The following is a 12,842-nucleotide window of genomic DNA, read 5'->3' on the forward strand; positions in this document are numbered from 1 at the left end:
TCCCTGCCTGACCGGTACATACTTATCAAGGACCCGCAGTACCTGGTCCTTGAATAATCTCCATGTTTCAATTGTGCCCATCCCGTGCAGTTTCCTTCCCCATCCAATGCATCCTAAATCTTGCCTACTTGCATCGTAATTGCCTTTCCCCCACCTGTAACTTTTGCCCTGCGGTATATACCTATCCCCTTCCATCACTAAAGTAAACATAACCGAATTGTGGTCACTATCACCAAAGTGCTCACCTACCTCCAAATCTAACACCTGGCCGGGTTCACTACCCAGAACCAAATCTAATGTGGCCCCGTCCCTTGTTGGCCTGTCTACATGCTGTGTCAGGAAACCCTCCTGCACAAATTGGACAAAAACTGACCCATCTAAAGTACTTGAACTACAGTATTCCCAGTCAATATTTGGAAAGTTCAAGTCCCCCATAACAATTACCCTGTCACTCACGCTCCTATCGAGGATCATCTTTGCTATCCTATCCTCTACATCTTTGGAAGTATTTGGATGCGTATAGAAAACTCCCAACAGTGTAACCTCTCCTTTCCTGTTTCTAATCTCCGCCCATACTAGCTCAGTAGATGAGTCCTCAAACATGGCGTTGGCTAAGTTAGCATTTCTTGCCCAATCCCTAATTGCCCAGAAGGCAGTTGAGAGTCAGTCATGTTGCTGTGGGTCTGGAGTCACATGTACGCCAGACCAGGTAAGGGTGGCAGTTTCCTTCCCTAAAGGACACCAGCAAACTGACAATCAGCGATGGTTTAGTGGTCATCATTAGCCTCTTAATCCCAGAATTGTTTATTTATTATCTGTCCTGCAGGGATTCAAATCTGGAATGTTGACTGTCAATGTTGACAGAGGAAGGGTCAGTACATAACTTCAGCACACTTTCATTAGCTGTCCACTCCAACCAACTTCGAAGAAAGGCTAGCATATTATTTTCATTTCTAATTGCTTTGATTCATGTTAGGTTAATTTTATTATTTTTGTACAAGAAACAAAAGTCCCTCTGCATACCAGTGTTAATGGCCTTTCACCTTTGATTTCTTTAATTTTTTTTTGTTAAAGCAGTGTGGATAATTTCACATTTCCTCACAAGATACCGCATCTCCCACCTTTGTGCCTACAACCTGACTATATCCCTCTGCAGTGTCTTTGCTTCCTCCTCTTTTGGCTGTCTCACTGGTATTTGTATCATCAATCATAGGGATGTACCAAATTTGATAAATTACATTTACTCCCTTCGCCCAAGTCATTTATACAGATTATTAACTTGTAAATATTAACTTGTCAATCTTAAAATGCACCTTTTATTCCAGTTACATTTTTATGCTGATTAATTTATATATTAGCCACAGTGCAATGATGCTTAATATTGTGTGATAACCTTTTGAGTGGTACCTGATGGATTTTTTTTTTAAAAATCAGAAATATACTCTACCTCATTTTCCGTTTGCTGTTTGGCAAGTTAGACATTTGGTAAAACTGTTGTTGAGTCAAGATAAGTTTTCAAGCTTAATCATATTATGACTTATTACCGCTACAAATCCCTGTTGCCTCATCCATAAGAAATTCTACCATTTATGTCCTGCTGATGTCAAGCTAATTACTTCTCTCTCTTGCTTTTTTTTGCGTCATGGGGTCATGTTTCCTATTTTCCCAGACATGGGGGCTATTCTCAAATATTCTGAATATTGGAAAAATGAATGTTTACTTAGAGCTATGAGATCCAGGAGATTTAGTTGACTGTTGGTCCCATTAATAATTTTTCCTAAACAAATACTTGGTTGTATAAGTTTCTCCCTCTCAGCCCCTTATTTTGGTTATTAACTGGTTACCAAGTGAGGATGCAGTATTTGCAGCAAAAGCCAGTAATCCAGTAACTTGTATGTTCCATGGCTAAAAAAGGAACACTGATTAAGATTTTTTTTTGGATTGTGCTATGTGGACTTCATTGACCCCCTGGCTGATAGAACTGTTAACAGCATTGGCATTATATCTTAGCCAAAGGATAGGGCTAGCAACAATGTGACACACCCTCAATCCCACATTGGGGTTTTGGCCAAGATTGTGGTTTAAATCCACAACTGCTTTGGAATATGAAGCTACATTTAGTGATCTTTGTTATGTATAGCTGCATTTGTTTTCTAAAGTTAGTTCAGGTCACTAATTTGATTTTCTTTCTGTTTTTCTGTGCAACATATCTAAAGAACCAGGATTTCTTGCTGCATATGCCGATGGCTAATAATGGAGCGCCCCAGGACTCAATAGGTGGAAGACTGGCTGTCGGAACACAGTCCGTACCTGGTACAGATGTCAACACGACCACCCCTTCGGAAATAGCTTGCAACTGTGAGGCATGCAATGAACGCAGGTCAGTGTTCCTTAGAATTTTAGATAAATGCTGTCCCACACCCATCGAGAAACTTGCTCTTGCTTCTGTAATTCCGACCATGTGAAGTCTAGCCATTTGAGCAAGCTGCTGGAAAAACAACAGCCTGTTAGCACTGGTCTCTTTACAAGCAAACTTCAGAATGCAATAAAATGAGAAAACAATTGCGAAGAAGGAAGAAATGTTTCAGATAGGTTTCTCTATCTGATGAAACATACCTAAAGAAAGATGGTGTATGCCACTAGTCAAAGTGGAAATGTGAACATACTGGAACTTGAAAATAAAAATAGCGAATTCTGGAAATGGGTTAAAAATTGAACAGAAAAGCAATTAATCTAAAAAGTTATTTCTGCTTCTGTATCTACAAATGTTGCCTAATCTGGGTATTTCCAACATTTTCTGCTTTTATTGGTCTATGTCACCATGCTTGAAGAAACTAGTTACAGGGGAACCTCGATTTATCCAAACGAGATGGGCCGGCACTATTTGGTTTGGATAATTGATTATTCGGTTAATCGATTAAATGCCTTTCATCTGGGGCTCAGAGTTTTTAAAGTCTGCTCCCTGTTCAGGAGACTGCAGCAGCACACAGCACGTGAGACCCCACCCCCAACCCCGACCAATACCTTCTCCCCACCCCCCCCCGCCCCCAACCCTGTCCAACACCACCCCCGCCCCCCAACCCCTTCCAACACCTCCACCCGCCCCGTACCCCCATCACCGCCCAGCACTGCTCCCGCTCCCGCTCCAGGGCATCCGGACTAGATACCAACAATAACGCTGCTGCTGCACCTGCCTTTGTGAGGTAAGTCTCCAAAATAGCCCGCACCCGCATGCACACACATACGCACAGCCCTACACACAACTTTTTACTGCAACTTTTCGACAGGTTCCACCTCTGCCCTGTACAGGACAATGTTGGTCAGATTATCTGGGGAAGGGGGATTTAGGTTACACCCCTCTGTAGACCTTCAGGGATAGTGTGGGAAGAGATAGAGGGCGGGAGGTCAGTCATTTGGAGACGGTGCCAGTTTAATCACTGTAAACAAAAGACAGCGATCACTGTTGGAAACACGTCTTTGATGTAATGTTTTTATAGAACATAGAAGAATACAGTGCAGTACAGGCCCTTTGCGCCGATCCAAGCCCACCGAACCTACACTAGCCCACTATCCTCCATATGCCTATCCAATGCCCGCTTCAATGCCAATAAAGAGGGAGAGTCCACCACTGCTGCTGGCAGGGCATTCCATGAACTCACAACTCGCTGAGTAAAGAATCTGTCCTATACCTACCACCCCTTAATTTAAAGCTATGCCCCCTTGTAATAGCTGACTCCATACATGGAAAAAGGTTCTCACGATCAACCCTATCTAAACCCGTAATCATCTTGTACACCTCTATCAAGTCACCCCTAAACCTCCTTTTCTCCAATGAAAACAACCCCAAGTGCCTCAGCCTTTCCTCATACGATCTTCCTACCATACCAGGCAACATCCTGGTAAACCTCCTCTGCACCCATTCCAATGCCTCCACATCCTTCCTATAGTATGGCGACCAAAACTGCGCACACAACTCCAGATGCGGCTGCACCAGAGTCCTATACAACTGCAACATGACCTCAGGACTCCGGAACTCAATTCCTCTACCAATAAAAGCTAGTACGCCATATGCCTCCTTCACTGCACTATTTACCTGGGTGGCAACTTTCAAAGATCTGTGTACATGGACACCAAGATCCCTCTGCTCATCCACACTACCAAGTATCCGACCATTAGCCCAGTACCCCATCTTTTTGTTACACTTACCAAAGTGAATCATCTCACACTTAGCTACATTGAACTCCATTTGCCACCTTTCTGCCCAGCTCTGCAGCTTATCTATATCCTGCTGTAACCTGCCACATCCTTCCTCACTGTCAACAACAACTCCGACTTTTGTATCATCTGCAAACTTGCTCACCCAACCTTCTAGCCCCTCCTCCAGGTCATTTATAAAAATGACAAACAGCAATGGTCCCAAAACAGATCCTTGCGGAACACCGCTAGTAACGGCACTCCAAGATGAACCTTTGCCATCAACCACTACCCTCTGTCTTCTTCCAGCCAGCCAATTCCAAATCCAAACCTCCAACTCACCCTCAATGCCATATCTCTGTATTTTTTGCAGTAGCCTACCATGGGGAACCTTATCAAACGCCTTACTAAAATCCATATACACCACATCTACCGCTTTCCCCTCGTCCACCTCCTTAGTCACCTTCTCAAAGAATTCAATAAGGTTTGTAAAGCACAACCTGCCCTTCACAAAACCATGCTGACTATCCTTGATCACATTATTCCTATCCAGATGTTCATAAATCCTATCCCTTACAATTCTCTCCAAGACTTTGCCCACAACAGAAGTGAGACTCACCGGCCTATAGTTACTAGGGTTATCCCTACTCCCCTTCTTGAACAAGGGAACCACATTTGTTAGCTTCCAGTCTTCTGGCACTATTCCTGTAGACAACGAGGACATAAAAATCAAGGCCAATGACTCTGCAATCTCTTCCCTTGCTTCCCAGAGAATCTTAGGATAAATGCCATCAGGCCCAGGGGACTTATCTATTTTTCACCTTTTCCAGAATTTCCAACACCTCTTCCCTACATACCTCAAAGCCATCCATTCTACTTAATTGTGACTCAGTATTCACATCAGCAAACAATGTCCTGTTCCTGAGTGAATACTGACGAAAAGTATTTATTCAGTGTCTCCCCAATCTCTTCAGCCTCCACACGCAACTTCCTACTACTATCCTTGACTGGACCTATTCCTACCCTAGTCATTCTTTTATTCCTGACATACCTATAGAAAGCCTTAGTTGGTAGGATTAGGGAAAATCCTAAGGACTTTTCATGTCCCCTCCTTGCTGCTCTTAGCTCTCTTTCGACCCTTCCTGGCTACCTTATAACTCTCAATCGCCCCAATTGAACCTTCACGCCTCATCTTTACATAGACCGCCCTCTTCCATTTAACAAGGGATTCCAATTCCTTATTAAATCACGGCTCCCTCACACGACCCTTTCCTCCCTGCCTTACAGGTACATACTTATCAAGGATACTCAATAGTTGCTCCTTGAACAAGCTCCACATATCAATTACGCCCTTGCCTTGAAGCCTACTTTTCCAAGTCACGCATCCTAAGTCATGCCTCACCACGTCATAGTTTCCCTGCCCCCAGCTATAACTCTTGCCCTGCAGTGCACACTTATCCCTCTCCATCACTAGAGTAAAAGTCACCGAATTGTGGTCACTGTCCCCAAAGTGCTCACCTACCTCTAATTCTAACACCTGGCCTGGTTCGTTACCCAGAACCAAATCCAGGATGGCCTCACCTCTTGTTGGCCTATCTACATATTGTGTCAGGAAACCCTCCTGCACACATTGGACAAACACCGACCCATCTAATGAACTTGAGCTATAGCTTTCCCAGTCAATATCAGGAAAGTTAAAGTCCCCCATAAGAACCACCCTATTACTTTCACTCTTCTCCTGAATCATCCTCGCAATCCTTTCTTCTATGTCTCTCGGACTATTAGGAGGCTTGTAGAAAACTCCTAACAGGGTAACCTCGCCTTTCCTATTCCTAACCTCAGCCCAAACTACCTCAGATGGTGAGTCTTCATCCATCGTCCTTTACACCGCTGTAATACTATCTTTGACAAGCAATGTCATACCTCCCCCTCTTTTACCCCCACCTCTGACCTTACTAAAACATTTAAACCCTGAAACCTGCAACAGCCAATCCTGTCCCTGCTCTACCCATGTCTCTGTAATAGCCACAACATCGAAATCCCAGGTACCAACCCACGCTGCAAGTTCACCTACCTTATTTCGTATACTGCTTGCATTGAAGTATACACACTTCAAGCCACTTTCCTGTTTATAGGCACCCTCCTTTGAGATTGATGCCATGTTCCTAACCTCCCTACACTCCAGGTCCTGCACCCTAAAGCTACAGTCTAGGTTCCCATGTCCTTGCAGAGTTAGTTTAAACCCCCCCCCCCGCCGCCCCCAAGAGCACGAGCAAACCTCCCCCCAAGGATACTGTTGCCCCTCAGGTTCAGGTGTAGACTATCCTGTTTATAGAGGTCCCACCTTCCCCAGAAAGAACCCCAGTTATCCAAATACCGGAATCCCTCCCTCCTGCACCATCGCTGTAGCCATGCATTTAACTGTTCTCTCTCTGTCTTCCTCGACACTCTATTACGTGTCATGGGTAACAAACCAGAGACAACAACTCTGTTTGTTCTAACTCTGAGCTTCCAACCTCGCTCCCTGAAAGCCTGCCTAACATCCTCAGCCCTCCTCCTACCTATGTCATTGGTGCCAATGTGGACCACGACTTCAGGCTGCTCCCCTTCCCCCTTAAGGACCCGGAGAACACGATCAGAGACGTCACGCACCCTTGCACCTGGGAGGCAACATGCCAAACGTGAGTCTCTCTCGCCCCCACAAAACCGCCTGTCTGTGCCCCGAACTATCGATTCCCCAGTTACTATTGCTCTGCTCTTCTCCACCCTTCCCTTCTGAGCAATGGGGACAGGCTCCGTGCCAGAGGCCTGAGCCCCATTACTTACTCCTGGTAAGTTTCTCCCCCCGCCCCACAAGTATCCAAAACGGTATACTTGTTCTTGAGGGGAATGACCCCAGGGGGTGCACTGGCTGCTTCCTCCCAGTTCCCCTCACTGTCACCCATCTGTCTGCAATCTTTGGAGTTACTACTTCCCTAAAGCTCCGATCTATGACCCTCTCTGCCTCCCGAATGATCCGAAGTTCATCCAACTCCAGCTCCAGTTCCCTAACACGGTCTTGGAGGAGCTGGAGATGGGTGCAATTCCTGCAAGTGTAATCAGCAGGGACGTCCATGGTATCCCTTACCTCAAACATGTTGCAAGAGGAACATTGCACTGCCTTCACTGCCATCCCTCTAAAAGTAACCTTTATTTTAAAAAAAAATGGGTCTAAAGAATAGAACAAGCAAAATTCAGCACTTAGCTACTTACCACAACGGGTCTTATTATTAGGTTAGAGGAGGAGGGTGGGTGGGAGGCACTACCTCTGTAGTGCCTCGGGTTCTTCTTCTGCGCGCTTTTATAGGGAAAAAACCTACCCAGGTAAGCTTACGTAATACCTGCTTCCGGGTCTCGGCTGCCCCTCTGGTTTTCGTCACTTCCCCCTGCTGCTCCCACTCTTTCTGTGAAGAGAAAAAAAACACCACTGCCCGCTACCGGTAAGTAATTTTAAAACAAACTGTCTTACCTTAGCTGCTGCTCGCACTCAAAATGACTGTTGGCGTCGAAGGGTGAGTATACTCACTGCTTTCCTTCCCGGCTGCCACTCTGGTTTTCGTCACTTCCCCCTGCTGCTCCCGCTCTTTCTGTGAAGAGAAAAAAAAACACCACTGCCCGCTACCGGTAAGTAATTTTAAAACAAACTGTCTTACCTTAGCTGCTGCTCGCACTCAAAATGACTGTTGGCGTCGAAGGGTGAGTATACTCACTGCTTTCCTTCCCGGCTGCCACTCTGGTTTTCGTCACTTCCCCCTGCTGCTCCCGCTCTTTCTGTGAAGAGAAAAAAAAACACCACTGCCCGCTACCGGTAAGTAATTTTAAAACAAACTGTCTTACCTTAGCTGCTGCTCGCACTCAAAATGACTGTTGGCGTCGAAGGGTGAGTATACTCACTGCTTTCCTTCCCGGCTGCCACTCTGGTTTTCGTCACTTCCCCCTGCTGCTCCCGCTCTTTCTGTGAAGAGAATAAAAAACACCACTGCCCGCTACCGGTAAGTAATTTTAAAACAAACTGTCTTACCTTAGCTGCTGCTCGCACTTTATCAGGTCTTTGGGATCGCCTTCAGATAATCTGATATTCGGATAATCAAGGTTCCTCTGTAGTACTTTTTGCCTACTATATTCGAAGCTAAGCTTGAAATTGTTAAGTGTAATTTCTCTTCCAGTCAGATGTTGTGCTCAATCCCATCATTAAAGCCTTTAATTATTAAATACTACATGTCCCTCCTATCTGTACAGCCCCAGGAATAGGTAATTTTTTTGTTTTGTGATTATATTCTGAAATGTTCATGCTTCCTTCATGCTCTTTTAGTACCCAAACTGTTGCTCTATCTTCCAGAGAATGTATTAGTCTTCTGCTCATTTGTTGAATCTGCTGCAGGCAGAGTTAAAATTCCTCTCTGAAATTCAATGCACTGTGGTAATTGAATAATAAATCAGTATTTTTCTGTCAATTAAATAGTTTTCTAAAGCAATCATTCAGTAATTTGCTATTTGCCTTTCATTTTCAATTTCTCTTCTACTATTATCCTTCAAAGATTGAATTCCTCCCACAGCCAATCCTTACATAATTACAGTAATAAATTGTTTCATTAGTGTGCTGCATATCTCTTCCACAGTGTAGCCCTCTAGTGTCCTGTTCGAAACACGATTACCATTTTTAACCTGTTGTGTTTTCTATCACCTTTTTTTTCTGCTTTATGTTGTTTTTCTTATTCCCATTTTGCATCCTGTCTTTTCGCTGTTTGTTGAATTAGCTTATTTTTGTTTAGTTACCTTAACATAGTTTCATTGAAACTCTTAAGGTTTCCAATTATTCCTGAACTAATCATTTTGTGTTGAACATAATTTTATTTCAACCTAGTTTAATTTAAAATTTGCCTGAATGAGATATTATACTTTGGGCTTTGGTCCTCACTGTTGTATTATCTATGATCTAATTGTATGGCCACTTGCTTCCAGACTTATAATGTTTTTGTGTATGGGGGAAGATATGTTGATAATAATGGATTGAGTCAGATCTAGACTCACTACTGCCAGTGGATATGTCATACTTCAAAAGCAGTCACATACCACAGTTAATAGTTGAGATTTATTGCACTCCTCAGGCACTTTGAGAAGGCAACATTTGGTATGTATTGCTGCCATCTTTACAGTGATCCCATGATTGGGTCAAATAGGGACATCTTGGAACATAGCCCAACAGTCAGTGTAATATCAGAAATATATCAGAATATTCTATTGTTTGATAGGACAACTTGGAAATAATGGTATTCCCACATCATTGCTGCTTTTGTACTGTGAGGTAGAGGTCATTCAAGTACAATGCATCCTACAGATTATATATGTTTTGCAGCAGCAATATGTTATTGATAAATTAGGTGTATGTTTGAGACTAGTGGCAAAGGTGCCAATCAGGCAAACTGCTCTGTTATGGATGGCTTTATTTAGAAGTTCTGCTTCTTATTCTTCTCTAAACCTTATTGCTTTCACAAAAATGTTTCCATTATGTTGTCTTGTGTCATTTATAGTTTTAGTAAATATTCTTAATACTCATTCAATGTCTGTGCCATTACTTTTAAAGGAATTTGCAGAAACTGGGTCGTAATACCCTTATTGAGTCCATGGTTAAGAAAGCAAATGTAATGTCATTTATTTCAAGACGGTTGGGATATAAAAGCAGTGAAGTGCTACTGAGACTTTATAATGCTCCGGGTAGGCCCCATTTAGAATACGGTGTCCAGTTTTGGGCCCCTCACCTCAGGAAGGACATACTGGCACTGGAGCATGTACAGCGGAGATTCACAAGGATGATCCCTGGAATGACAGGCCTAACATGCGATGAACAGCTGAGGTTATGTTTTGTGGTAAGCATAAATCCTACAAGAGAGACGGTTTGCACCTTAATAGGTTCGGGACCAGCAATCTGGCAGGCAGGTTTGCTACTGCAACACAGCTACGTTTAAACTAAGTAGCGGGGGGGGGGGGGGGGGGGGAGACAAACTGGATGTTTAAGAAGGAAATTGAAGAGAAAGTTAGAACAAGGGAAGTCAAGAAAGACAACTATCAATGAGGCAGAAAACTCAAAAGGATCATGCTGTAAGGTTGAGTGAAATAGGAGTTGATGGGAAGGGTGAGGGCAGTAACAAATTAAAAATACTATACATGAATGCACGAAGCATTAGAAATAAGATGGATGAGCTTGAGGCTCTTTTGGAAATTGGCAGATACGATATTGTGGGGATAACTGAGACGTGGCTTCAAGTGGACAGGGCCTGGAAAATGAATATTCAAGGCTACACGTGCTATCGTAAGGACAGACTGACGGGCAGAGGGGGTGGGGTGGCCGTGTTGGTAAGGGATGATATTCAGTCCCTTGCGCGGGGGGACCTAGAATCAGGGGATGTAGAGTCAGTGTGGATAGAGCTGAGAAATTCTAAGGGTAAAAAGACCCTCTTGGGAGTTATCTACAGGCCCCCAAACAGTAGTCTGGATGTCGGATGTAAATTAAATCAGGAGCTGAAATTGGCTTGTCGCAAAGATGTTACTACAGTTGTTATGGGGGATTTCAACATGCAGGTAGACTGGGAGAATCAGGATGGTATTGGACCTCAAGAAAGAGACTTTGTGGAGTGCCTCCGAGATGGATTCTTAGAACAGCTGGTGCTGGAGCCGACCAGGGAGAAGGCAATTCTGGATCTGGTATTATGCAACGAACCAGAATTGGTCAGGGACCTCAAAATGAAGGAGCCATTGGGAAGTAGTGACCATAATACAATAAGCTTCAGTCTGCAATTTGAGAGGGAGAGGGTATAATCGGAAGTGACAATATTTCTGTTGAATAAAGGGAACTATGGAGTTATGAAGGAGGAGCTGGCCAAAGTTCAATGGTGCAATACCTTAGTAGGGATGACAGTGGAGGGACAATGGCGGATATTTGTGTATAATGCAGGATCAGTTCATTCCAAAAAGGAAGAAAGATCCTAGGAGGAGGCATGGGTGGCCATGGCTGACGAGGGAAGTTAAGAAACATATAAAGTTAAAAGAGAAAAAGTACAACATAGCAAAGATCAGTGGGAAAACAGAGGACTGGGAAGCTTTTAAAGAACAACAGAGGATTACTAAGAAGGAAATATGCAGAAAAAAAATGAGGTACAAAGGTAAACTGGCCAAGAATATAAAGGAGGATAGTAAAAGTTTTTTTAGGTATGTGAAAGGCAAAAAAATGGTTAAGACTAAAATTAGGCCCTTGAAGACAGAAACAGGGGAATATATTACGTGGAACAAAGAAATGGCAGAAGAATTGAATTGGTCCTTCAGATCTGTATTCACTGGGGAAGACACAAGCAATCTCCCTGAGGTAACAGTGGCTGAAGGACCTGAACTTAAGGGAATTTATATTTGCCAAGAATTGGTGTTGGAGAGACTGTTAGGTCTGAAGGTTGATAAGTCCCCGGGGCCTGATGGTCTACATCCCAGGATACTGAAGGAGGTGACTCGAGAAATCGTGGATGCGTTGGTGATTATTTTCTAGAGTTCAATAGATTCGGGATCAGTTCCTGTGGATTGGAGGGTGGCTAATGTTGTACCACTTTTTAAGAGAGAGAAAGCAGGAAATTATAGACCAGTTAGTCTGACCTCAGTGGTGGGAAAGATGCTGGAGTCTATTATAAAGAATGAAATTACGACACATCTGGATAGTAGTAACAGGATAGGTCAGAGTCAGCATGGATTTATGAAGGGGAAATCACGCTTGACTAATCTTCTGGAATTTTTGAGGATGTAACTCTGAAGATGGACGAGGGTGATCCAGTAGATGTAATGTACCTGGACTTTCAGAAAGCTTTTGATAAAGTCCCACATAGGAGGTTAGTGAGCAAAATTAGGGCGCATGGTATTGGGGGCAAAGTACTAACTTGGATTGAAAGTTGGTTGGCTGACAGGAAACAAAGTGTAGTGATAAACGGCTCCATTTCGGAATGGCAGGCAGTGACCAGTGGGGTACCGCGGGGATCAGTACTGGGACCACAGCTTTTTACAATATATATTAATGATCGAGAAGATGGTATTAGTAATAACATTAGCAAATTTGCTGATGATACTAAGCTGGGTGGCAGGGTGAAATGTGAGGAGGATGTTAGGAGATTAAAGGGTGACCTGGACAAGTTAGGTGAGTGGTCAGATGCATGGCAGATGCAGTTTAATGTGGATAAATGTATGGTTATCCACTTTGGTGGCAAGAACAGGAAGACAGATTACTACCTAAATGGTATCAATTTAGGTAAAGGGGCAGTACAGAGAGATCTGAGTGGTCTTGTACACCAGTCAATGAAGGTAAGCATGTAGGTACAGCAGGTAGTGAAGAAGGTAATAGCATGCTGGCCTTCATAACAAGAGGGATTGAGTATAGAAGCAAAGAGGTTCTTCTGCAGCTGTACAGGGCCCTGCAGGAGTACTGTGTGCAGTTCTGGTCTCCAAATTTGAGAAAAGACGTTCTGGCTATTGAGGGAGTGCAGCGTAGGTTCACGAGGTCAATTCCTGGAATGGCGGGACTACCTTGCACTGAAAGACTGGAGCGACTGGGCTTGTATACCCTTGAGTTTAGAAGA

General features: G+C 43.7%; 1 protein-coding gene across 2 annotated transcripts in view; it reads left to right on the forward strand.

The window, feature by feature from the left end:
* Positions 1-12,842, forward strand: part of fam193a (family with sequence similarity 193 member A) — a 230,067-nt gene that overhangs the window by 129,592 nt on the left and 87,633 nt on the right. For both annotated transcript variants that reach the window (XM_072593910.1, XM_072593918.1), the window contains exon 4: positions 2,217-2,380. In XM_072593910.1, coding sequence (XP_072450011.1) covers positions 2,217-2,380 — 164 coding nt within the window. The remainder of the gene's footprint in view (positions 1-2,216; positions 2,381-12,842) is intronic.

Source organism: Chiloscyllium punctatum, chromosome 2 (assembly GCF_047496795.1).
Source record: "Chiloscyllium punctatum isolate Juve2018m chromosome 2, sChiPun1.3, whole genome shotgun sequence".
Lineage (NCBI taxonomy): Eukaryota > Metazoa > Chordata > Chondrichthyes > Orectolobiformes > Hemiscylliidae > Chiloscyllium > Chiloscyllium punctatum.